The sequence below is a fragment of the Patagioenas fasciata genome, chromosome Z, assembly GCF_037038585.1.
Source record: "Patagioenas fasciata isolate bPatFas1 chromosome Z, bPatFas1.hap1, whole genome shotgun sequence".
Lineage (NCBI taxonomy): Eukaryota > Metazoa > Chordata > Aves > Columbiformes > Columbidae > Patagioenas > Patagioenas fasciata.
Genome location: NC_092560.1, coordinates 69,255,756 through 69,283,246, shown reverse-complemented (window position 1 = coordinate 69,283,246; position 27,491 = coordinate 69,255,756). Strand labels below are relative to the sequence as shown.

General features: G+C 40.9%; 1 protein-coding gene across 4 annotated transcripts in view; it reads left to right on the top strand.

Annotated features, from left to right (window-relative positions):
* The first annotated feature begins 435 nt into the window (after positions 1–435).
* PDE8B (phosphodiesterase 8B) overlaps positions 436–27,491 on the top strand; it is a 78,679-nt gene continuing 51,623 nt past the window's right edge. For 3 of the 4 annotated variants that reach the window (XM_065860454.2, XM_071802621.1, XM_071802623.1), the window contains exon 1: positions 549–939. In XM_065860454.2, the coding sequence (XP_065716526.1) occupies positions 631–939 (309 nt within the window). In that variant the 5' untranslated portion in view covers positions 549–630. Of the gene's footprint in view, positions 940–27,491 lie in introns of all 4 variants that reach the window. The other variant, XM_065860452.2, reaches the window with a different exon arrangement.

Below are 27,491 nucleotides of genomic sequence, written 5' to 3'. Positions count from 1 at the left end.
GCCTAATTGAAAAAAAAAAAAAAAATTAAAAATTGTGGAACAATCCTGGCCCCATTTCCAGATTTGTAGAGAGTGTGGTGTAGCTCTGAAATCCTCCCTGCAGTCCCCTCAAGTAACTGAGGTTTGCTCATCCATGGGTAAGAGAAGTAGGTGCGTTTTAACTGTGAAAATAAGTATTTTTAATGCTTTAAAGGAAAAAAAAAAAGTATTTGGCACAGTTGGGGGCTGTCGTGTTGAACATGTGAAAGGCTTGAAAGCAGACCCTCTGCAAGGGTCGGGAGAGGGCTGCACCACCGATGGTGTTGCTCCTTCTCCCCCCCGCCACCGGCTGGAGGAGCCGGTGGCCGCAGGTGCTTCGTAACACGCTGTCGAGGAGAGGAAGGGGTTTAACTGGTCTGGGATCCCTGGAGGCGGCGTGGGCAGACGGTCGCGCGTGCTGGGGAGGCGCCGCATGGGCGGGAGCGGCCGGGGCAGCGCCACCGGCGGGGGGTGGTGCCGGTGCCGGAGCCGGTGCCACCGCGCGGTGCGCAGCGCAGCGGCGGCGGCCGCGCAGCCCGAGCGGGCGGCAGGTGGGAGCAGAGCGGGCCAGCCCGCCGGCGGTGCAGCGGGGCGGAGTGGGGAAGGGAAGGGATGGGCTGCGCCCCCAGCATCCACGTCTCGCAGAGCGGCTTGATTTACTGCCGCGACTCGGACGAGTCCAGTTCGCCCCACCAGACCACCACCATCTCCCAGGGCACGGCCACCCTGCACGGCCTCTTCATCAAGACAGACGCTGCCGACTCCATCCCCGCCGTCCTCGCCTACCAGAGCCGGCAGCCGCCGCCCTCCGGCGACCGCCGCCGCAAGGAGCGCAGGGATCCCGGCGCCTCCGCCCGGGCCAGGACGCCCCGCTGCTGCGGCATCGAGGTGGAGACCCAGACCAGCAACACCAGCATCAAGGTAAGGTAAACTGAGGCCATTCCGGGGAGTGGTCCCGCTGGGGGCTGGTCTGGGTCCCGGCCGGCCGCCGCAGAGGGAGGACAGAGACAGAACGTCCTCCGCCGGGGAGAGAGATGATGCTTCGGGGGGAGGGATGCAGCTGCGAGAAGTGGTTGCCCTGGTGCCCACTGACTCACCGCAGCTGCGGCGGCCGGGCCGGGTCGGGCTGGCACTGCTGCGGGGGGGCCACGTCTGGAGCACCCCCCGGGGCCGAGCGCCAGCCGCCGGGCCTCTGGCCTCTCTCCACCCCACAGCCTTCGAAGGGCTCCGGGGCTCCCCTCTGCTGAGATCGCTCCTGGAGTTGGGGTGGAAAGGGCTTGTTTCGAGTCCTGTGGCTGACGGCAGAGAGTGGGCGTCTGGGAGAGGTATTAATATTCCGGAATAAAATCTACCCTTGCTTAACTGTCAACAGCAAACAGCCCGTACTTGCCATTGGGTGTTCTTCATCCCGTTTTCTTCCCCCTGTATCTGGTTAAAATGAACTGTTGCTGCTCGGTGTTGATGTTCAGCTGAGAACCGAACTGTTATGATTTACACACACAGGCACATGACACCTCGCTGGTGTAGGACTGGGGGATGCTCCAATGCAGGGCAGACAGGGTCTGGATCTGTAGGGTCACCTCACTCCCAGTCTGGAAGGCGTGGGTCTCCCTCTCAGTGGCCAAGACAGGCGCTGCAGTAACCTGCTTGTTAACATCTTCACTTAAGTTTAGCAGTTAAAATAAAGTATTGCTCTGTTGGGTTTTTTTCAGTTGGTTGGTTTGGGATTTTTTGGTTGTAGTTTGGGGTTTTGTTTTGTTTGGCTGGGTGTTTTTTTTGTTTGGTTTGTATTTTATATCAGAGTAGATTTTAAATTCACTTCTCTGAAAGTTTACGAACAACTAAATTTTGCTTTATTGCCCCATTACAAAGTTTATTATCAAAACAAACAGTGTCAGGATCCCACCTTACCTTACTTTTCTGTTGTACCACTCAAGTGGGATACCATGTCACAAAGTAATCCCATGGACGTAAGTAGATCCTGCGTTTTTTTTTAATATAGTTAAGAAATTAGAAGATTGTGTAATCTTCAAAAGTCAGAAGTTATCTAAGGAAAACCTGTGAGAGAGATCACAGAGAAAAAAAAGCAGCACCAAAAAACCCAAACCAAAACAAAAAAAACCACCACCACAACAAAAATCAACAGAAACAAACAAACACTAAAAACTACCACCACAACCCACATTCAGTTTGTTTGTTCAAACACTGAGAAACTTGCAGAATAGTTTGCAGTTACATTGACTGTTTTACTCATTCAGAAACTGAACTTGCATAATCAGTGATAGGCGTAAAGTCCAAGCACAGCTAGAGTAAAAAAAATTGTTATATTTCTTGGATTTCTGGAATATTTTAGATTTCAGAGTAGAATACTCAAGACAAAATACGATATATATATATATATATATTTTAATGTAGAGGAGAACAAAATACAATTTTTTGCACAATTATTTCAGCTGAGATTTGAAAATAGTTTTTGGTTTTTGTAAGTGGTAATGCCCTTTTCTGTTCTTAGGAATCATTATTTGTTATTACATCATGTGCTCTTATAAACTAATATGTTTGTCAGCTTTCAGATTATTAAAAGTGAACATATTTCACACGCTTTTGAGCTTCATATTTGACACTGTAATATTATTCTGATAGTTTCAGTTCTTTTTACAATTTTAGAGTCCCAAGCACCTAAGGGAGATGATACCTTTTTATTTAACAACTGCATCAGTGACATAGTAGAAATGTTTCCATTCTTACAAGAATTCAGATCTTCAAAATATTTTAGCTCTTTTTAGATGGAGTTAGAGCTTCCAGTCTTACTGCTATTCCTGGCACAATTTCCTACATCTTAATATCATACTTGAGTATTTGTGTGGCCAAAGCAAGTTTAGAATATTACAGAGCTATCATAAAAGCAAGATAGGACTTGATATTTGGTGGGCTCTAAGAAGTGGAAAAGTGTGGAGACACAGTTTTCCAGTAGTACCTGATATCAAAATTTATTTCCACAGAAATTCTAAGACGAAGCAAAACCAGAAAAAAAGTATCTAGTAATACCACATGGTTTTAGCTACTGTAGTTCTTTTGCATGTATTAGCTGTGTTGCAGCCTCATCTAACTGTATTTAGGGGACAAAACAAATACATGGGTCAAATGGCTGTTAGCACTGTTATATATTAATACAATATTTAAGTTGTCCAACTATTCAGTCCACTTAAACCATACTGTTTCATTTGTCTTTATTTTCTCTTCAAAACTGTTCTTTAGTTGTCTACCCCATCAAATATTGCATTATTTACATTTGACCCAATATTTATACAGTATTTTAAAACTCAACCATACCATAATACTAAACTGGCTTTAAGATAAATCAACCTGTAATGATTTCAACCTGATTAAATTCAAATAAAAACCATTGTATCCTGCTTGCGCCACTTATGAGTAACAATTCAGCAGATCTAGTATGTGTGTGTTTCTTTGTGGATCTCAAAAGCTTGGTAACAAATATCAACAGGTTAGCTGACAAAGATGTTCAGTGGACTTGTGAAGTGTTACAAGATGCAGCTGCACCATAATTTGGAATAGGACCTGCAGTTTCTGGTGCCCAGCCAGCTGCAGTGTTACTAAGGTACTTGGGCAGAAACACTCGTGTAAAAACCAGACATTTCTTGACCACGTTCCGTCCTTAGTAAAACCAGTCAGTATCATGGCACCAAACAATGTTAATATCTCAAAATCGGCATCAGCTTCGTATAAAGATACAAGCCATTTAGCTTGCATCACTGAGACATACTATTTGGCATGAGATTATACTGTTGTAAAATGGCTGTTTGACCCATTGCTCAACTATTGCCAGTTCTGAAGTGCAACATTACCAGCTGTTCAGCAAGCAGCTTCTTGAACACTTCCTTGGGGATGTGAAAATATAATAAAAGTTCATCTTATTTATGTTTACAAATACAACTTCTCATTATGGCCGAACGCAAATCTTACGCAAAAGTATATGCGTAGATGTGTTTTTCGTGAACATCTTGATACTAAAATGTTGGCCAAACTTAAAGACTACAAGAACAAACAAGTCTTAAGGATCTTGTTGCTAACATATAGTTTAGTGAGAGGAAAAAAAAAAAAAAAAAGACGACCCTCTGCAGTCTTCTGTCGATTATCTCTTCTTGAAATTACAAGAATCATGGGTATAATGGTTTAGTTCTTCTTATGCTTCTTTCTTCTTTGTGGAAAAGACTGTTTATGAACCTCTCTTGAAAGTTAGTCACACTACGAACAAGTTTTGTCAGTTTTCAGGCTTTTCTGTAGCAAAAGAATTATTAGAAGCAAAGCTCAGAAATAGGAGGAAATACAATGGGGCTGTATCTGTTACCAGTGTTGACCTGTGCAGGTGGAAGCACTGAGGAGAAGGATGTGCCCCAATATGTCAAGCTTTTAGTTTTTATTTTTGTTTGTTTGTTGTGTTTTGTTTTGGTTTTGGTTTTGTTTTGTTTTTGTTTTTTTTAATCTAGGAGAATAGGGGAAAGGATACAGCTGCCAAATACAAAGTGCTGTGGTGATCATTGAGAAATCCAGGTATGGAGAGAATTGTATTAGGCCCAGAGGTCCTCGAAAAATGCAACCCTAAGCGTTGTTTTGATTTCAAATATAGTTCTTCTCTTTAAAGCAGTACCACATGTAAACGAAGTCACTGTGCTTCTTGCACTTCTTGTTTTGTTTGAACTGTACTACTGTTTAAGTGGCTGCTACTATGTTCTGTAGAACATGGAACATACCAGATGTAAGGCAGCCTTGGAAAATAAATCTCCAAATTCTGTGATTTAATGTGATGAATGTCCCTTTCACAACTCAATAGGACATCTAAGACATTAGAATCCTCGTGAAAGTCCTGAAAAACTGTCAGAAAAAAAACCTGAACATGCCAAAAAGTGATTACAGTTTAGCCATATCTGAAATGTGTTACAGTGCAGAGCCGTTTTAGTTTAAGCTAGCTGTTCTGAGAGGTGCTGGCCTGAATATCTCTTGCCATAAGAAAAGTTGCTAGTAGAGAAGTGCTTTTATTGGACTAAACCCAGACTTCTTAAATGAATACAGGACTTCTGCAAAGATTTACTCTTCCATATCTGCCCTGTCCATTCCACCTCCAAATGGTGCAGGTAAACTTCAACAAGCACTGTGGTTGTGCTCTTGAGCAATAATAATCAGGAGACGTTTTACAGAATGGAGAAAACAGTTTGCCTGGAAAATAATAAACCACTTGGCAAGGGAAACAGAGCAGTGTGGTAGATTAAACTTACTTGGTATTGAGTCATGCAACATTTTAAACTTCCAAAACTGTTCTACGAGGTAGATGTTTATACTATTATATATAAAATACATCTTCTTCCACCTATCCCCTTTAGTTTGTATGGAAAAAGAGACGTGTTGACAGCTTGTAAGAGAACAAAAAGCCTCAACCGTTTTGCCATTGAAAGTCAACAAGTGTCTCAGGACCCCTGAACCCCTCTAAGACATAGAATCTAAGAATCATTTTTGTTGGAAGAGACCCTTAAGATCATGGAGTCCAACCATAACCTAACACTGTCACTAAATCATGTCTCTAAGAGCCTTGTCTATATGTCTTTTAAACACCTTCAGGGATGGTGACTCTGCCACATCCCTGGGCAGCCAATTCCAGTGCTTCGCCATCCTCTCCAGGAAGATTTTTTTCCTAATATCCAATCTGAACCTTTCCTGGCACAACTTGAGGCTACTTCCTCTCATCCTATCACTTGGTCTAACACTTGGGAGAAGAGACCAACATCCTCCATGCTACAACTGCCTTTTCTCCAGGCTAAACAGCCCCAGTTCCCCCAGTTGCTCCTCATAACACTTGTTCTTCAGACCCTTCACCACCTTAATCACCCTTTCTGAACTCTCTCCAGCACCTCAATGTCTTTCTTGTGGTGTGGGGCCCAAAATTGAACACAGTATTTGAGGTTTGACCTCACCAGTGCCAAGTACAGGGGGACGATCACTTCCTCAGTCCTGCTGGCCACACTATTCCTGACACAGTCCAGGATGCCCTTGACCTTTTTGACCACCTGGACACACTGCTGGCTCATGTTCAGCCGCCGTCAATGAGCACCACCAAATCCTATTCCACCAAGCAGCTTTTCAGTCACTCCCCTAAAACTGTAGTGTCACATGGGGTTGTTGTGACCCATGTGCAGGACCCAGCACTTGGCCTTGTTAAACCTCATAAAACTGGTCTCAGCCCAATGATCCAGCTGGTCCAGATCCCTCTGTAGAGGGATCAAGGGGGGATCAAGGCTCTATGCCTTTGGGATGCAGGTGATAGGTTTGAACTCCAGCAGCTGAAAATGCTTAATGATCACTAGGGTGTGATACAGAAAATGGGCACATAGTTTTCCATTTCTCTCTTCAGGTGAGGAATAATCTAGTCCTCTATCATACTTTCAGTGCTGTTTTAGACAGCTGAGTAATTGAACAGGTTTAAGTTGTGAAATGAAACACCACATCTGCTCTGTCGTTAGTCTAAGTGAGAGGCAAGACCACCTTATGTAGACATTTCCTTTCAGGTGGCCCGAATGCCTCCTCTGTGCCTTGGACATCACATTCAGATGATATGTTTGCCCTGTTTGCTGTAATCATCATTTAAACACCTGACTCTCAAAAATGTTTCCTGTTCCTCGCGGGGGTTCCTCAGCTTCTTCAAATGTATGGCAGATAAAACTAACACCAGAGGCAATGTAGGCCCACTGATGAATGGGATGGGTCCCCTGGTGACAGAAGATACAGAGAAGGCAGAGTTACTGAATGCTGCCTTTGTCTCTGTCTACTCTGCTGGAGGCTGTCCTGAGGAGCCCTGTACCTCTGAGGCCCCAGAGGAAGTCAGGACAATGGAGGAGTCTGCCTTAGTTGATGAGGGAGCAATTAAGCAATCTGGACATGGGTAAATCCCTGCATAAATCCACACGGATGCTGGGGGAGCTGGCTGAAGTCATTGCTAGACCACTCTCCAACATTTTTGCCAAGTCTTGGGAAATGGAAGAGGTGCCTGAGGACTGGAGGAAAGCAAATATCACTTCCAAATGTCACTCCACCCAGGTAACTGTAGACTGGTCAGCCTCACCTCTATGCCTGGGAAACTGATGGAACAACTTATACTTGGTGTCATCTCAAGGCACATCAAGGATAAGAGGGTCATTAGGGGCAGTCAACATGGCTTCACCAAGGGGAAGTCATGCTTGACCAACCTCACAGCCTTTTATGAAGACATAACCAGGTGGATAGATGACAGTAAAGCAGTGGATGTGGTCTACTTTGATTTCAGTAAAGCATTTGACACAGTCTCCCACAGCATCCTCACAGCTAAATTGAGGAAGTGTGGCCTGGATGATTGGGTAGTGAGGTGGACTGTGAACTGGCTGATGGAAAGAAGCCAGAGAGTTGTGCTCAGTGGGGTGGAGTCTATTTGGATGTCTGTATCTAGTGGAGTGCCTCAAGGGTCAGTACTGGGACCAGTACTATTCAATATATTCATCAACAACTTGGATGAGGGAATAGAGTGCACTGTCAGCAAGTTTGCTGATGACACCAAGCTGGGAGGAGTGGCTGACATGCCAGAAGGCTGTGCTGCCATCCAGAGACCTGGACAGGCTGGAGAGTTGGGCAGGAAAAAATTTAACGAAATATAACAAGGGCGACTGTAGAGTCTTGCATCTGGGCAGGAACAACCTCAGGTTCCAGTATAAGTTGGGGAATGACTTGTTAGAGAGCAGTGTAGGGAAAAGGGACCTGGTGGTCCTGGTGGACAGCAGGATGACCATGAGCCAGCACTGTGGCCTTGTGGCCAGGAAGGCCAATGGGATTCTGGGCTGTATTAGAAGGGGGGTGGTTAGTAGGTCCAAAGAGGTTCTCCTTCCCCTCTACTCTGCCCTGGTGAGACCACATCTGGAGTATTGTGTCCAGTTCTGGGCCCCTCAGTTCAAGAAGGACAGGGAACTGCTGGAGAGAGTCACAGAAGATGATGAAGGGAGTGGAGCATCTCCCTTATGAGAAAAGGCTGAGGGAGCTGGGTCTCTTTAGCTTGGAGGAGACTGAGGGGTGACCTCATTAACGTTTATAAATACATAAAGGGTGAGTGTCATGAGGATGGAGCCAGGCTCTTCCCAGTGACAACCAAGGATAGGACAAGGGGCAGTGGATGCAAACTGGAATACAGGAGGTTCCATTTAAATATGAGAAGAAACTTCTTCTCAGTGAGGGTGACAGAGCCTGGAACAGGCTGCCCAGGGAGGTTGTGGAGTCTCCTTCTGTGCAGACATTCAAAACCTGTCTGGACACATTCCTGTGTAGCCTCATCTAAGTGTTCCTGCTCTGACGGGGGGATTGGACTGGATGATCTTTCAAGGTCCCTTCCAATCCCTGACATTCTATGATTCTGTGATTCAGCTTCTCAGGGGGCTTGTTATTTCAGATGGGTTGCTGTACCTGTTCTGCATCCATGAATTCCTAGATCTGGTAGCTGCACCAGGCTGGATCATACAGCATAGTCACCTGTGAAGTAAGGAGTAATGCAAGTGCATATTTTCACAAACTTGGTAATGTTCTGTGAAGAAGTCCTGAATTTTGTGTAATGATACCTAAAGCCTGTGGAAGTTAAAAGTATTGTTTCTAGATCCTAGTGATTTCTGAAATGCTGTGTGCTCATGGATGGTCTTGTCAGATTAATATAACCAGAGCTGAGGACATTAATACACCTTAATCCCATACATGAAGGAAAAAAAAAAAAAAAGGAAAAGAAAGAAAAAAACAGCTTTGAGGGGTCCGTTTGGTTTGTTGTTGTTGTTGGCCTTGGGTTTTGTTCGGGTTTTTTTATGAAAATCTTCACAGTATAAGGCAGACTTCATGTTTGAATGACTACTGTAATCTCATTTTGGATTATCTGCGGACTCCCTCAGACGTCCTGTTGCTTGAAAATCCAAGTCCAGGAGAGTAAGGGTTTGGTGAAAGTGTAAGCAGTTGTGTGAAGAAGCAGCAGAGATGGAAAAGAAACCATGCTTTGAGTTAAATTTTACTCTGGGGCCACCTTGCACTACTGCCAGATCTCAGGGCACTTTACTTTCCATATATATAGGTCATTCTCTGCCCGTATTTCCAGTCTGTCTTTTGGTCACCCCTCTCATTTTTTTTTTTAAGATTCAAATCTGTCTCCATTTCAGAGTTTTTCAGTGTAGCCTGGAGTGAAAGAAGCATGGTGTATGTGACATTTGTAGAATTATCTTTGATGTATACATATACATAGCTTTTAAAAAATTGCCTTTAGCAAAGACTGTATGTACCTGTGTGGTTGCTAGGAAATAGCATGTGAAGTGTTTTACAGTATAGCAGAGTTTAACTCTTTCTGGGGAGTGTTGTCATGGTGACTAAACCCACTGTTTTCTGAACTTCAAAATAAGTCAATGGTAGCAGGATTATGGCTTCAGAAAACCAACAGTCACCTTTGCAAATGTCAAGATAAATGTATGAGCCACTGTGGAGTGCAGTATGTGTGTTTGAAGTGCATTATTTTGTGGTTGAGGGTATGAGTTTACAGTAAGGACTGCCACCTGACGATCTCTTGTGTAGTACTGTCTCGTTCTGGCCCAGTTTAGTAGGTGCATTTCTAGCCCAGTAAGTCACCAGTCTTGCAGGGCAGCAACAGCCAACTGACCCCTTGTTTCTCTGAGGGCATTTTCTTTGGGGCAATTCTCACAGGCCATAAAGTTCAATGAGGTCATTTTATAGAAGCTCCCATGACTCCCACAAAACACTGCTGGTTTTGGCTTGTGAACCTTGAGTCACCTGTCCTTTTGTGTGAGGAAGAAGTTCTATCTGGAGATACATTTTTAATTCTGAGTAAGATGGCACAGCCTTCTGGAGGTGGAGTTTATTGCAGATAACTTTCTTCACTTGAGAAGGTCATTAGTCCATTTGCTCATGAGCTTTTTTTTTCCTTTGCAAGTCAAGCATTTGTGGCAATCACTGCCTCAGCTTTCAGCACCCAATTATTTATAAATCTCTTTCTCACCTGTATGGTCAGCTAAAAAAGGACAAAATGTGTTGGAGACTTTCTGTTCTTTTGGATTACTCTTGATTCTGTGAATAGACAGTTACTGTGGAGTAAAAAAAGTATCCCTGTATACCTCTACCCGCTGATTTGGCCATCCAGTGGCAAATATTTCACACCCTGAATATAGAAAAGGTAGGACTTAGATTTATGCTGACAAGCCTCTCAGCTAAACAGTGCTACTTTAGAATCAGTCTCAATATTAAGCTCTTAATGATGTGAGTTTCTCATGTTAAAAATGCAGAACTAATTTTGATGAAGATTTACAATTTGTCGGTCTCTTAACCTGGATTTACACTGCATGTGAAGAGGCAACTTTCTTTCTAAAAGAACAGGAAAACTGGACCAATGTCAGTTGGTTTCATAGCATGGAAGAGTGGAGCAGAATTTGCAGAGATTTGGGCTGTCTGAACTCTAGCACACAGAATTCACAGAGAATGCAGCCAAGTATGAGATTATGTAGATATTACGAAATTGCATTTAAATAAGAAATTGAAAAAAACAACAGGTATCTGGAAACTCTGCATTAGTAGGGTCAGTAATGTCCACTGTAAGCTAAGGGAACAAGATGAAATGTGCAGAATGGACTTTAGAAACAGTGTAGCTATTGGAAAACAAGCTATTCAATTACTGTTTATAAGTTTAGGACAAACTGTGCTCACAGCTACTTTGCATATAGAGCTGTAACCTGCTAGCCTTAATTACAATTTATTTGTTTATATTTGGGGGAGTGGGATCTGATTCCTTTCTCATTTCATGCATGTTTTAATCAAAATAGTGATACACTTAATAGAGGCATAAGTTTTAGTGCTACAAAAAAAATCAGTTTGATCAAATGTGGAATTTGGCCTGAGGTCTCTGAAGTTGGCTTTGGAACTCCTAACAGCACTCCATTTCCCCTTTGCTCTTAGGTCTGCCATTTCACCACAAGGACAGCAAAAGGGACATTCTTCTTCCCCTGACATGGATTTGGAAGGCTGTCTGAAGGCATTGTGAACTTGAATTTGTCAATGATTGTCACTGTCAACAGTTATGTTTAATAATCTTACGTCCATTTATGAAATGCAACTTATCAAGCCATTGTGCTAGCCAGAAAACACAGGAATCTCTTTTAGAAAAGGAGGGAGGAAGTGAGTCTTAAACTTTTGTGTGTGTTCACTTACAAAGTGAATCAAATATCTCTTGAAACTCAGAGACCCCAGGGTAGGTGGTGATGTGGTGGCAAGGGTGTTTTCTGGAAATAAGACACCCAATTTATATTATCGGTTTTAAAAGAGTCTTCAGAGGTTCTCCCACATGAGTCTCCTGCCTCCTGGACTGTTGGCTATTATGGCTTTCTCTGGGACTGCTTCCCTGAAATCCATCCATTTCCAAATGAACCTGTCCTGATGTACCACTACTTCCTGCTGTCACAGAGAAAGCTGTTTCCTAAACAGCTATTTAATTGTACTGAGAAATGACACAAGCTTTCAGGAAAAGGTGGTATGTTTCTTTTCAGAATAAAAGCATTCACATGTGTTAAATGGTCAGGGCTGTGTTCATGTGCCAGGCAGTGTTGTGACTTGTGGAAGGTGTGGGAAACTGCCATGTCGAACACCTTGCCACAGCAACATTTCAACTGCTTCACATAATCACAGAATATCAGGGATTGGAAGGAACCTCGAAAGATCATCTAGTCCAATCCCCCTGCCAGAGCAGGAACACTTAGATGAGATTACAAGGAAGGCGTCCAGGCAGGTCTTGAATGCCTCCAGAGTAGGAGACTCCACAACCTCCCTGGGCAGCCTGTTCCAGTGTCTGTCACCCTCACTGAGAAGAAGTTTCTTCTCATATTTAAATGGAACCTCCTGTATTCCAGTTTGCACCCATTGCCCCTTGTCCTATCCTTGGTTGTCACTTGGAAGTGCCTGGCTCCATCCTCGTGACACTCACCCTTTATATATCTGTAAACTTTAATGAGGTCACCCCTCAGTCTCCTCCAAGCTAAAGAGACCCAGCTCCCTCAACCTTTCCTCATAAGGGAGATGCTCCACTCCCTTCATCATCTTCGTTGCCCTGCACTGGACTCTCTCCAGCAGTTCCCTGTCCTTCTTGAACTGAGGGACCCAGAACTGGACACAATATTCTAGATGTGGTCTCACCAGGGCAGAGTAGAGGGGAAGGAGAACCTCTCTGGACCTACTGACCACCCCCGTTCCTGGGCACAAGGCCACAGTGCTGGCTCATGGTCATCCTGCTGTCCACCAGGACCCCCAGGTCCCTTTCCCCTATGCTGTTTCCATTTGCTTCAGATTGCAAAGTGATTTCTTGTGTTCTTGTGGACATGGTGCGGAGGGCCACGGACACAGGCCAGTTGACGATGGTGGAGGGTCTGGCTGGAGCAGCTCAAAAGTGCTTCTGTCCCCACAGATCTCTGGCCAGCAGCTGCAGCACACTGGTGGAAACCTGGGAAATATTTGCTATCTTTGGTCTGGAGGCTTTTGCAGGCCTAAAAAGGTCAACTAGAGTACTATGAGGGTACAGTGGATTTTTAGAGAAGAGATGGATGAAGTGAAGTTCTGAGATGAGCTAAGCAGAGTAAGACATCAGTGTCCAAGTGAAAGGAAAGTAATCAATCTAGCCTAAGTTGGGATGGTTGTGGAAGAAGAAGCTGTTATGGACTGGAGGAGGCCAGGATAGAGACTTAAGCCAAAGGGAGTGGGGCTTCAGGGACACTTGTGTAGAGGGCTAATTTGGGAAAAATATTTGTCTTGGTGGCAGAGGAAGCCGATGACACTTGTCAGTCTTGAGGAGACGTGGTGTCTGAATCTAGTGATTTCTGTCCAGATCTTGTAGTTACAGAACAAAAATGTAGCTCACAACTCAGTGCTACGAAATTTTGTGGATTTCAGCGATCATCCTGAACATCCCGTTTCTGGAGTTTGCAGTAGTTTTAATGGACTTCTAAAACAATTCATCACTTTCCCTGCAACAGGGCATGCATAGATGGTGTTCTGTGTTACAAAGCTATAGTAATATATCCACTGCTGCCTGAAGTCACCTAATGGTCAGTGCTCTTCTCTGGTTCTACTTCCCATCCCATCCCAAAACTCTTTCTGAAGCTATGTAATTTAATATTTGAGAGCAAGAGAGAAGTAACTCATATTTGTCTAGACATATCGAAGACTACTAACCCGTCTGTTTGCCAGTGCAAGCTGTATGCTCTTGAAAGCAAAAAGAATTCTTAGCTTCAGGTGTTTTGTCTCTTTGTCTGGAGTACAGCTCTGGGCAAACCATGTTGGTTTGTTGTGGTGTCATGTTAGCCAGGGGTTGAATGTCAGTAGCTAAATCAGTGCTTTTACTAGAAGACAGAACAGAGAGCTTGCAGGGAGAGTCATCTTGTCCTGAAGAGACCTTCAACAAAACAGGGGATAAGAAACCCCACTCCACATGCCACCACCCCATTGCACTTACCACCACTTCCCCCTTAAAAAAAAGTCATGAAAGTATGTGGGAACAAAGTCTTGTATTTCAGTGTGTTCGTGGGTTTTGTTCTGATACCTACCATTTTGTCTCAACACATGCTTACAGAGTGCATGAAGAAAAACTAACAGGTGGCGAGAAACTCTCTTAAAAAGTAGTTCGAACCGAGAGTTTTAGACTTTGGGCTTACATTTGTTTGGTTTTTTCCTATGTTATCAACTCAGAAGGTTCCTTTGTGGCCTGTTGCAGATACGTGTTAACTAGAAAAAACAATGCAGATACAGATGTTTTTTGGCCTTCTGGCTTTTTAGTGGCTTAGGGACCATCCATAGAGTTCAAAGAGTTCAGTAATGAATCATCTTCAAAGAAGGGAATAATTTTCATGGACTCCACCAGATTTATACAAGAGGCTATTTTTAGATCAAGGATTTTTTCCCCTTAGAACTATAAGATGTCTGTGGTCTCATCTCAGATTTGAAAAATCTGCTGTGCTTAAATCTACTAACTCCTTAAAGGCCATTCTTTCCTGTTCACTTTGTTGTTATTTTTAATTTCATTGCAAATACTCTGCATTTAGCTTAAAATTGAAAAGGGCTCTGTACTTCTCTAGCTCACATGTAAAGTCTTATCAGAGAACACTGGTTTCCTGCATGGTTAATGCAGATGGTTGCCTGTGAAAGGACGACCCCTAACTGCGGCTGTCATGTTTACTCTTTGGTGTCAATACATAATGCAGTTTACCTGTCCAAGTCTGAGTTATGTATATGTTTACAATTTGCTATTTTATGACATACAATTTTTGGCATATAGCATGTTAAATAGCAGTTGAGTAAAGAGCGTCTTCAATATACCCTTGTTTTATTCAGGAATTCGTGTAGTATAGCACAGGTTCCACTGGAATAAAATGAGGGAAAATGGAGGCAACTTGCTTGCAGTTGCAAAGTTTTTCAGTTTGTGTTACTGATGATGTAAAATGGATACTAGACATACATGATCATCTGTGAGTTTGAGCTGGAGAGCTACTCCTACAGGGTACTGTCACCAGGCAGATTTAGGAATATCTGAGTGATAAAGAGCAGCAATAAACTTTCCTGCACGTCAGACTCTTTTAGGAGAGAGATCAGGTTAACTCCGATCGTGAAATGCATTGTAAGAACATTTAACATAACTATCTTTCTAACTGAACACCAGAACATGAAAAAGAGAAATGCGATTATTTTTTCAAGGTACTTGCAAAGAAGTACCTCTTGAATCACTACTTATCATTGAAGGAAGAACAATATTTTATTTCAAAATCTAATGAAAGAACTTAAAATACAAAACAACGCTCAACAATACAACAGTAAAAACTTTGTACCTTTTTGCACTTCTACCCCCAGTGCAGAAATGTACAATTCACACATGGAGCTGGTAAAAACGCCCAGATTCAGAAGTCACCATTACACATGTTATGATCCGAATCATGCTCCTGGAAACACTTCACTGACATCAGTGAGAAGAAGACTTGGCCCTTTTCAGCCAGGAAGACAGAAATGGGCAAAAGACTATTCAAATTTTCTGAAAATTTGCCTGTATTTTTTTTTTTATTCAATAGAAATAAATGATTGAGCCCTGATATTTCCTCTTCTGGTTAATGGGCTGTCAGAGATCAAAAGAGCTGCCAATGTATTTCCCACAAAGCCCTTAGCTATTTTAGCTGCTACCAGCATGTATGCTGTAGACAGGAAAAAATCATGGCACAAATGTGTGTTTAAATCAGCACTTTCACTGCTGCCTATCACAGGACAAAGCATAAAAGAGGAAATACAATCTTTTGTGCATCCTTTCTAAACTCCTTCCAAGTTTTGCTACTTGTCTGCTCAGAAGTTTGCTTGACAGCTGACTTGTATGCTGATGGGAAGGTAGTGGGAATTGGATTTCTTGCTTATTTGGACAAGTCACTTCAACAACAGAAATATTTTGATGATGAAATTCTGGAAGAATGTTTCAACTGTCTCTCAGATTCTGTTTATATTTTGATTAAAATGCCCACCTGATGTACTGCTTCTTCAAAAGCCTTTACTTCTAGTACAGGAAAATTTTCTGGTGGCTAGGAGGATCCAGCTGGGAAATTTCCAACTATCTAGCAATTCTAACTTTGATAACTTCATACTGCATCTGGGAGGTCCAAAGACACATTACCATAGAGACACCCACAGCAGTTTTAAACCATCTTTAAATTACTAAAGCTTTAGGGGTAATGATGACAGCAATAGCAGCTATGACACACACACTGGATGTATGCTACAGCAGGTGGCTGCACTGGCTACACCTAACTACAGCCCAACAATGTATATGCTATTCAGGCTGCACATGCAGGACGAAGATCTCATAGTTCTTGCTGAGACACAACCAGCCTTATGCTAAGGGGGCCTTACCAGGTGCCTAAACACCTCAGTTGTGCCACTATTATAAAGGACAAGTAGGTGGCCTTGGACAACTGGATTAGATCTACAAAGGTCCAGTGGCTCCACAAATGGGATTGCAGTGTTTGCTGCTGCTCTTCTTCTTTTGGCAACTGACTTGATTTTTTTTTACTTTTTGCAGTGATGTATCTTGCATCTTTGATAGAGGTTGCACTGTTAGATCAAAATTCAGGGTGAAAAAAGAAATGAGTGATTATTTACTCTTCTTACCATCAGCCATAACATCATTTGTGTTTTTACAGATGTGGCTTCACTCTCTGTGTTTAATGCTTGCAGATGTGTTCAGTGAACACATATGAAAATGGAAAATTGTTCCCTTTGAAGGAAAAGATGAAGTGGAGCACTAAGGTGAAGAATTTAGCAAGCCATCTTTAAATAATGGTTTCTGACTTGGTTTGCATCTGAGTCCAAATCAATCAAAACAAGCCAAGCAAGGTTTTAAATTGGACTAGTAGGCTGCTACTCAATCTGTTGTCGTTATGTTTCTTCTCATGGAGAACCTAGTCATATGAGGAAGCATATGAATGAAATGCTTACCTGATATTACTGTCAGCAACAGAAAGGTAAAGTGAATGACAGTCAATCATGTGTGTTCTGCTGTACATAAAAATTCATGGAGACTTCTGTATTGCTTCGTGCTGTACACATTTCAGTGATAAGTAATAATCTCAGATGGAAAAGTCTGCAGCCTACCTTTCAACAGCAGCATAGACAATCATTAAAACAAGCCATCTTAAATAAGATAGATGTTCTTGCAGCTGTTTCATTTTCTCAGAATGAGTCTTTCCACTAGAGCCTGGTTATAAATCTTTGCTGAGTAGGGTATATTTATTCTATTTCTGTACACAGTCGCAGCATCTTCATTAGTCTTCCAAGGATAATAAAATAATTTGTGTTGGGTACCAGTGAAATTACTGTGTTCATCATGTAATCTATTTACTTGAACCTGCATAAAATTTCATTGCAATTTACAGAAACTGTCTTATACAACAAAGAAAAACTCAAAGTAACTGACATGCAGGAGAAATAGATGAATATTTATTTGCTGTGAACATAGGTAAGGTTTCTATTCTAATATTATATTTTCACTTTCTTAATCTGATGACATAATCGGTAACTACAAAATCTTAAGTTTTATTACACATAGAAATAGAGTAAACTTTTTTCTGATCTGACATAGACAAAGTCAGTTTGAGACTTCTGTGTCCCAAGTCCTGATATGGCCTGGTGTCTTTAATGTTGTGGCTTTTACCTCCCTCAAGAGGGCTGACAGCAGAGAGAGTCCTTGCTTTGCAATGAGGATTCCTGTACCACCACAGAGGCTGTCCCAGTGTTTCCAAGTGGTAACAAGCTCCCAAGTGACCCCTCCTTGGCTGCAAGAATAGTTCCCAACCCAGAGATGAAGATCCCGCTCTGGAGAAAAATGAGACCTGTGCATAGAGTTGCTTGTAGTTATCCTCTCAAAACATCCAAATGTATGTTTCTTAGGTGACTCATGTAAGTGTCTTGAGGCAACCATATTTTAAATCTAATAAGAGTGATTGAATAATTTAAAAATATTTTTGCATACATCATGATTGAAATTCAAATACCAGATTAGGAAATTACTTATAATTGTTTTTGTTTGTTTAATGGCAAATGATACTTGTTTACGCTGTTTTTATAAAGTGAAATATAAAAATGCTGGTTAGTGCAAATGTATTTCATTATAACTTCTATGGGAAGAACTGTACCTGCAAATATGTGTGCCTCTCTTTACTGAAAGATGCAAGAGGAATTAAAACACAACAAGCTTCTAGAACATGAAATATTAAGCATAACCAGCACTTTTTTCAGCATTTTGTGTGTATTCATTGCAAACTTTTTTAAAAAAATAATGCTGAAGTAGGTCAATAATGCATCCTTCTAAACTCCTTACAATTCTCATCATTAGCAAAATGATTTCTCTCTCATCTTACTACTAACTTTTGTGGGGCTCCTTTCCTAAGGCCTCCCTGAAACCAAATTATCTTAATTTGGATCCGACAAACAGCATTCTCAGTTTCTGTAGGGAAATAAAATCACTGGACAAGATGCACATAAGTGATGTATCAAGGCCACTTTTCTTGTAGAGTACACAAGGTGAACTCCCATTTCAGAACAGATATCTCTGCAAGATAAGTTCACCATGCTGACTGTTTAATTGCCATAAAAGCTATCAAACTTGTTGTCTCAGAACTGTAGATTCAAGGATATGCTGACTCACACTGACTTTGAAAGTATTACTTTATCTACCTTGAGGACATAAAAATGACTTTATTTTTAATTAAAGTTTTCCAAGTAATCTGTACATGACATGCCGCAGTTTCTGTGAAAAATATAATGACTATGATTTACAGAATGTGTCAGACTGCGCCTTGCATTACAGCTATAAATACAGAAAGGAGGTAGTGTTCCACAGAGCATGTAACATGAGTTCACCAGGATGCTAAAAAATAAAGTGAAACAGGGATCTTTTGAGGAGTAATAAATCAAAAATTACTTCTGTGTATTTTGTAGATCTCCAAAGCCTGAGATGGGGAAGGCTGCAGGAGGGATCATGTGTGCTTTCTCTAGTATTGCACGTATTATCCAGTGTTGACCATTCTCAGACACATGATCATAGTTTGGGGGGTTGATCTGACCCAGGGCACCTGTTGTTATGTGTTTGCAATCCTGACCTCCATTGAAGCCTTACTTAGCAAAATATTTAAGTGCACAGGTAGAACCATCCGGCTTGACTGGAAAAACCAGAGCATTGGTTTGACTTCATGTTTCCACAGGGTCATTGCACTCAGAAGTCTAAAACAGCCTTGGGGTGGTTATAACCTGTATCTGGCAGTTAAATATAGAACAGTTGGTTAACTCTGTGTCACTAAAAAGGTCTAAAACAGAATACAGGGAAAAGTGGCATTTCTCCAGAGTGAAATGTGTGAAAATTTCTTGTTCTGATAATGTTATATGGATCTGAAGACCTAGGGCCTAAATTCTCTAAGAAGGACTACTAATATATTTGCAATTCCATAGCCGAAATAATCAGTGATGCTCTTATGTGCTATTCAGTGTGGAGAATCTGGCTGTCCATACTGTGTTATCACATCATCACAAGGTTTCTGCAGATGTGATCAGTGAGTTAGTCAGACTGTTTTATGTGTGCCCAGAAATGGGCTTTTTTATGTTCAACAACCATAACAATTATAGATATTTCATTGCAGATGTATTTTGTTAGGAAGCCCCTAGCCTGATGTCTCCCAATTACTTTTGGGGAAGCATTTAAACTTCAACAGTAACTTGCTATGTAAAGTAAAAATAATTTCCAGAAAGGGCTCTTGAGTCAGAGAGCTGGCCCTTGCAATTGTAGGAAGCCACCATCTATAAGCCCTTTAATTTCATCAAAACCTTGAAAAAGTTTACTTGTGATCCTTTCTGCCCTTACTGATGGGAGTTCTAATCTGTCATCTCTGCTATTTCTGTTGTATTCAGCTAAGAAGCTTCTAACAGATAGCAAAACACATAAGTGCACAGTATGGCTCTTCATATTGTTTGAATTTCAGCCCATTTCTGCGACTCCTGCCCTTGAGGTTGTCTGCTACCCTGTTTACCTTGCAACTCTTTTATTCATCCCATTTTCTCTAGCTTTTTTACAAACTTCACCTTTGGCATCTCAACAAATGACTTCCAGTAGTCTCGAACAGGACAGGTTAATTAAGTTTCCCTTCTCTAGGTAGTAATTATCATATCTAGGTAGTAATTATCATATTAGTGTGACCCAGTGAGTTTGGTAAAATGCTATTGAATTGCATCTTCTGTTCAGTATAACACGATGTCTTTATACTTCCATACAAACGTGGCACACATTTTTAGCGTGAATGCCGATATGGTGGGCCAATGATTGCCCAGATCACTCTCCCTGCTCTCCTAGCAGCTCATTTCCCTCAGCTTGTGTCAATTGTGTGCTTCTCAACTTCTTCGAAAATTGATTGTGATTCAGCAAGAAATTTATAGAAATTACTGTTTTCTAGATTTTTATGGTCTTGTAAATAAGTAAAATATTACAAGGAACTACAACATATTTCTCTGCAGTGCTTAACCAAAGACAGTGGTAAAATAAAGATATATATAAGAATGATATAAACCAGGGAACTCCAGGACTATATATCTCTGTTGTAATCTGATGAACTGTAGTGTTAGATTGTAAGGAATTTATGCATAACCAGTTCTTCATTGGACCTGTATGTGATACTGAGTCTAATCCACTAAAATGAAGAGACCGTGCCTTACAAAAGTTTTGTTGGTAAAAATGTTGTCTGTGAATTGGATCTAAAATATTTTACAACTTTTCAGAGACAGTAATTCTAAACAAAAGTGGTTGGAAAGTGTCAGGCTTTGAAGTCTCCATGTGACCTCTTGGAGAGGATATTAATATTCTCTTACAGTTTGTGATATATAATTCCTGTTACTTCATAGATGCTTAATTCTGCAAACTGCGGAGTGTTTGGGCTATGCCCCTTTAACTGTACAAGAAGCCCTTTTTGTCCCTAGTAATATTGCTCATAAAATTAAATGTTGCTCTACTGAGGCTGTGTTGCACAGAATTTAGCTTCTGCAATGTAAGATTAGTTGAAAACAGGCATCTGTAACTATTCTCTAGGGAGACAAATTTTGGCAGTTACCACTGCATTCAGCAACCAAAACTTGTGGTTTTAATTCTTGACTGTTGAAGTTCATTCTGTACACATGGAGAAGCCATGGGAGGAGACTGGTTGCTGAGACACTTACAAGAATGTTTTACTATCTCTGGAGAATACAACAGTGTAATATTTTTATCCTCTCAATACTGTTTTGGTAGTGAGTTGCATAATACATCCTAATGGTGGATGATCCTAACGGTGGACTAAGATGACTATGTTCTATTTTAATAGATGCCAGTACATTAAAAAATGGAATCACATTAAGAGCACTCTGTAGAGCACTGGCATGACTCTTGTAAAGCTGCTTCTGGAAACTGACACTTAAATTTGGTCGTACTTCTCCTCATTGAATCTCAAATAAAATGTAAAAAAACCTATTTTTCCAGAAAGTTTTTAATTATTTTCCTCCGTACTGTGGAAATAGTGATGAGTAATATCAAAATGATTATTGCTTATCCCATAAGCAATAACTTTCTCTGGTGCAGCAGATCACTTGAAGGACTGTGCAATGCCTTCTTTCCATACTTTCGCAGAGCTTATTTCGACTGGAGCTAGTGCAAAAGTTAGACCCTAACATAGGATGCTGATCCTACCAGCATTTACATGACTAGAGTAAGGGCAGTGAAAGTGGTATGAGTGCATTCAAGTTTGTAAGACTGATTAATAATTTCCATGTTTATTAAGGTGATTCTTACTTTTGTGAGGTATAATGCTTCAAGCATATCTAAGACCTGTTACTCTATTGCTCTGGGGTAAGAGCTTTTCCTTTCTTTGACTATTTCATGTGTGCCACTTTACCTACCTTATATAAATACTACTTCTACTCTTCCTCACTCTTTGTCTGTATTTGGGTAGGGCTTATAGGATCAGTCAGCCCATTTGTCCTGTTACATGAGGTATTATGAAAGTGAGAGGTGATCTTTGCTTCTGAGATTTGTAACCTAAATAGATAAAACAAGCTTCATAAACTCTTTACAGTCTTGAATTACAAAATACAGAGGGTAAAAATGCTGGGTTTGTGTTAAATTAATGTAGCTCAGTTAGATGACTCAGCAGTGGACAAGCCACTGTCCATGTCCCAGAAGGTAATATCCAAATGTCAGTATTGAACTCTTAGATTCACACACTACTGCTGCTGTCTGGGTTACCTGTGGTGGCTTTTTCAAAATTAAAATAGAAACTTTAACTGAATTAAATGTGATAATGAGTTATTCAGTCAGCATGGGAGCCTCAGAGTTGGTTTTTTGGATAAAATTTGGCATTTATTTTTGTTGTCTGCATGATTTTTAGTGTGAGACATGGCACAGATTTTATGTTGATTATCTGTAGCTCCACAATAACAGGTGGTGTTGAGCTGGAGGCTTTGTTGCTGGAGGCAGCATCACTTGATACTTGAGATGGTAGAGTATGCTCTGAGAATAATTCTTCTATCTGTGGGTTTCTGATAAAAGAAGTGGCAAAATAGTTAATTTTGATATATAGTCAAATTCTATTTTTTTGTTTTAGACTCAATTTTAGATTGCAATGGAAAAAAGTGTACATACGTATCATTATCCTGAAAACTTGTGAAGATTTATTTTTTGTTTTGTTGGTGGTTGTACTGTATATTTGCAATTTAGAGTTGTTGGGTTTTGTTTATTTGTTTTTAATAGAGTTTCTAGGTATAATTTTTAGGCATAACTTGTGGAAGCTAAAACTTTAATCAAAAGGGCAATGTGTTGGCTTCAGCTGCCTGTCTACAGACTTGAACAAGCAAGACAGAAGAACTGCAAAGTAAACACTGTCTGGTAGTGTGAAGGACTGAGGGAGAGATAGCATTATGCCTTTGAAGAAAGTAAGGAATACCCTGTTGTTTACTGGTGCTTATTTTGGTTTTTTTTTGTAAAATATAGATCAAGGTTCACAGCAAAGATTTTTCTAAATTAAAGACAATTCATAAAACTTCAAGAAGTGGATAGCACTCATCAGAACATCTTTTTCTAGGTTTTGTTAGTTTGTTTTCTGTGTTCCAGCAAGAGTGAAATAGCATTGGTTTTAGGCTGTGTTAATATGTAGGTGCCTTACAGACCTTGTTGAAGCAGGAAGAAATCTTTTCCAGCTATGTCTACTTGGAATAAGAAATAAGAGGAGGTGATACTAAGCCAAAGCTCTGATGGTGGTATCCAACATGCATCTCTGAAGAGGAAGACCGTTAACCACTCCATCTTAAGGTTGATATGGATGGCTAGTCATATCTGCATTGAATAACACTGGAGAAATGGTAGACTGAAAATAGTGCATCCCTTGGGTAAAAAGTTGTCTTCCTTTTAACCCTTGGAGTCCATAATACCTATGTGTGCACTTGCAGACTGTTATTTGAGATGACAATTCTCATGTCTCTCAGACTACTGAAAGGCATAATCCTAGTGGTTTGAAGGCAAGAGAGAACCTGCGAATTCATCTAAATCTTAATTTTTTCACTTTCAGTAAAACGCTGTATAGTTTATGTTAGATAAACAGTGGAAACCAAGACAACCAAAGTTTTATCCTTCAGTAAGGAAACAGGTTATCTACTACTGTAACAGCAGTATTAAATTATTTGAGAACACACCATTTCTTGTAAAAATCTCCCTGGACTAAAATAGTCCTCCAACAAGCAGCAGCTGGTAATACATTGAATTGAAAGACAAATTGTCCTTTTCTAATAGAAGCAAACTTGTGGAAAACACTGAATATTCACATAGTAAAATATTTAAGTTCTTCCTTTATTAATTTCCAGGAGAAATTTCAAATATGATAACAGTATTCCAGGAAAATCTTACTGACATTGCAGAGTCCTGGAACTATGCCCCTCCACAACCCAGCACGAAAGTGTTGGTTTTGTCGATTTGTTTTGGCAGCACATTCCTTGTGAGGTGGAGTGAGCTGTCTCTAGAGAAAATGCTGAACTGGCAGCCCCTAAAGTATAAGCAAACAAGCTCCAGATGTTTTTTTCTTAGTCAGTCTTTGAAAGGCAAAGTTAATTTTACATTTTAAAATGACTGATTGCAGAATAACAATATGCTTCATAAGTTATGAGTATTTACCTAGACCAAGAACTGGTGGAAGAAGATCAGGATCATCTAGATAGCAGCTTGCTGTGAATGAATGTTATAGCTGTTTCCATTCATACATGTATGTTCATATTACCTAAATCTGGTATTGAAACTCTCTTCATATCTTTTTGTATCAATTTTAATAGCCATGCCCAAGAATTGATCTGCTATATTGAACCATACGTTTGTCAGTCCATTATCTTGTCTTGGACAAGACCAAAGAACCTTACACAAAAGACAGGAAAGAGAACAGAGTGAGGGGGATGTCTCCCTAGGCCCCTCTTAGCATATAACTGAGGAGCTTCTGAGTTGAGGTTATGTTCCTGTTAAAAAATAAAATAATAACTGTCCCGTCCCAACAGATGGGATGAGGGATGAGTTAACTCTAGACGCGACATGTGCCCTGACTCAACAGGTGAGACCAGGTGTGAGTTAACTCTGGGTTCATTCTGTGTGGTTATGTGAAGTGAATGACAGACAATCACCTCCAGGCTCCAATTCAATTGTGAGTTTTACTAAAAGTACTTGTTGGAATATTGGTTACAGCGAATGGTGACTTGGCAAAAGTATAACAGAACTTATCAACACATTAACAGCAAAAGTCCTACTACGAGCGGTGTATTGGCAACCATCAGTAGCTATAATATGAAATTTAACCAGAAATCAACAGCAGAGCTTAAAGATGGTGTTATCCTTGTATGTTCAAAAGGGAAAGGGAGAAAGAGAGTGGTAGAGAGGGAAGGAAAACTAAGGTATAAGGGAGAGAGAAAGAGAGTAATACATATGTACAGAAGGAGAGACGAAGAAATGGGGGTATAGAAAAAAGGAGAGAAGGAAAGAGCAGAAAGAAAGGAAGAAAGGAAAAAGCAGAAAGAAAGGAAGAAAGAAAAGAGTGAGGGATCCAGTCTCTTATGGCCTCGCAGTGTGGATGACAGGACTTGTACAATGATGCGTGGCCTCAGTGTTCCACGGCGAGGATGCTGGGGTCAGGAGTGCAGCATCCTCCAATGTCTGGCTCAGAGTGAGGGTCCTCAGGGTGCTGGTATTCTCTTGAAGAGGCCGAGCTGGTATTTCCTTTGGTGGGACTGGTAGACTTGGTGAAACTGGTATTCCCTTGATGAAGCCGAGTTGGTATTCCCTCGGTAAGGCTGGACAGGCCCTTAGATGAGACTGGTATTCCCCAAAACGTGCTGGTTTAGGTGAGCTTTTTATAGCTCCCAGACTAGAGGAAAGTCTGGAGCAGGGGGGGGAAGTGGTGATTGTGAAAGAGGAACGAGTCCGGACAAGTCCTGGGCCACGTTGAGGGGTCTCTGCCTTGCCCCTTTGGGTCATGCAGAAATCCAGGGAGAAGTGGTGACTGCAAAAGATCAACAAGTTTCGACAAGCCCTGGGCCATTATAAAGGGTCTCAACTTTTCTCCTTTGTTTGCCAAGCTGGGCATATCAGGAGATGGGGCTTTGTGCCCTCCAGCACATCCTCTATCTCCTGTCTGTCAGTCAGCCTGGTCTGTGGCTCGTTAGCTCGTTGTTGATGCGATCTACAGTTCCCCCTGCTCTCAATGTGTCGCCAGTGTTTTCAGCCATGATTCGTATCAATACTCAACAGTTCCTACTGATGTTTTTCACAGCAACACAGGGACCCACCTTTGGTGAATTTTGTTCAACCTTTTTTTTGAACAACAGCCCCTCCAGTGACCTGATAATTGAAGTGAAAGCATCATATTTCTTGTATTGTGATGACTATTTATAAGTCATGCTTCATTCAGCTCTACACTATTCATGATTTCATAGATGCCTATTCTGTTCCTTAGTTACCTCTCTTTCTGGTGAAAGCAGTCTAGTCTTCTTAGTTCTCCAAAGATGTCTTGGAATATTTATGATTATTCTTGTTGGATTCTCTTTATTTTTTCTAGTTTTTGGTTAACTTATATCAAGAAAAACAGAAGATAATATATAGCATTGAAGGTGTGAGTTCATCATAAATTTACATGGGAGCATAAAGTTGTTTTGTTTGGCTCTTTGTGCCTATCCTCACACTGGATGCTTTTATGACTAGTTGAACATACAAACATGAAAATAAGATTAATTTTTAAATCTTTCTGTGTCTGTAGTTCTGGATTTTGCTCTCTCCTAAACACCAGTGCAAGTATTTCTGAAACAGTTCAGACTAAGTTGCTGTATTTTTCCTTAAGACTGTTACAAGGAGATTTGAATGGATTCTCCAGTAATATGTGTGACTCGTTCTCTTACAAAGTGGAGAATCGACAGTAATAACAAATGGATTTACAGCAAGACGTCTCAACATTCTGAGATCCACAAGTCTTAGGCAGATTGTGCTTACTTTGACAGATGTTTGGAAAAGTTTGTTTTCCCCATGTCTCTTAACACTGCAAGGACCCTACTAATGTAACTTAACTGCCACACATATTTAGTGAAGTGAAACGTGTATGCTAGCAAAATAATTACACTTTCAGAGAAAATTCTGTTGACAAATTGAATATTCGAAATAAACGTGATGTTAATGAAGACCGCGTTCTGTAACTGGTTTTCTTTCTACAGGTCCAAAAATGTTGCTGTTTGTGACGTGACTCTGTCTCTTTATTGTCTGTGCTGCTGGATAAAAATGTGGAAGTGTGTTTTCCTCAAAGAAGCCATCATTTTTGAACTTGTCACAATAGTTATACTTAGAGTTACTGGAGTTTCAAATCTCTGGAGAAGTCCATAGCATCTGCTCAATGTTAGCATTTAAAAGTATTTTGAAGTACAAAATTGTTTGTTTTCCAGAAAAAATGTGCCAGTGTAGTCTGAATTTACTCAATATCACAGACAAAGGAGTGAAATAAAACAGGACAACATTATGACAGCAGATTTTTCTCTTACACAGTAGCTCAAAAGTTAAAGCATTTGGCCAATCTATGTATTTTAATTCCTTTCTTGCCAGTACAGGCTGGGAGGTGATTGCCTGAGCAGCAGAAGGGTTAGGCAAAGTCATGGTTGACATGATTTAGCATTGCCATAGCACCACTTGTAGGGACCGGATGACTTTGAGAGGTACCTTCAAGCCAACAGTTTTGTGATTTTTTTTTTTTTTTTTTTTTTTTTACTTGTCGTTGCTTCACTGAGCATGTCTGGAAACTATTTGGGTTTTGAGTATCTGGGGGAAGGGAAGGAAGTTTGCTACTGCTGTAGACCTTGAGGCACCATACGTAGTCAGTGGAGAAATTTATGTGTCCTGCTGCTCTGTAAGCAGGAATACCTAGTCCAAATATTACTGGAAATTGATGTGTTAGATTTTTGCCATTACTCATTCCCCTAATTAGGAAAAAGTACTGCAGGGTGTTTTTTGCTTTTTTGGATGTTTTGGGGCCTGGGGGTTTTGTCTCATTTTGTTTTTCCTTTGGAACAAATTAACGGGATCTGTGGATAAGAAGCTGATATCTTGAAAAGATACCTTGTTACAGCCAATTTGGTTTCTCAGTTATTGTATTTTTATGGTATAGAAATCCAGACAACTCTAAGCAAACTTACCTCTAAATTCTGCTTAAAGACAAGAACAAGGAACGCATAATACCTAGGAACAGCTTAATATAAAGAGGAATAAATGCTTAGCTTTCTTGTCAAAAGGTAGAAAACAAACCAACTGTAGTCTATCT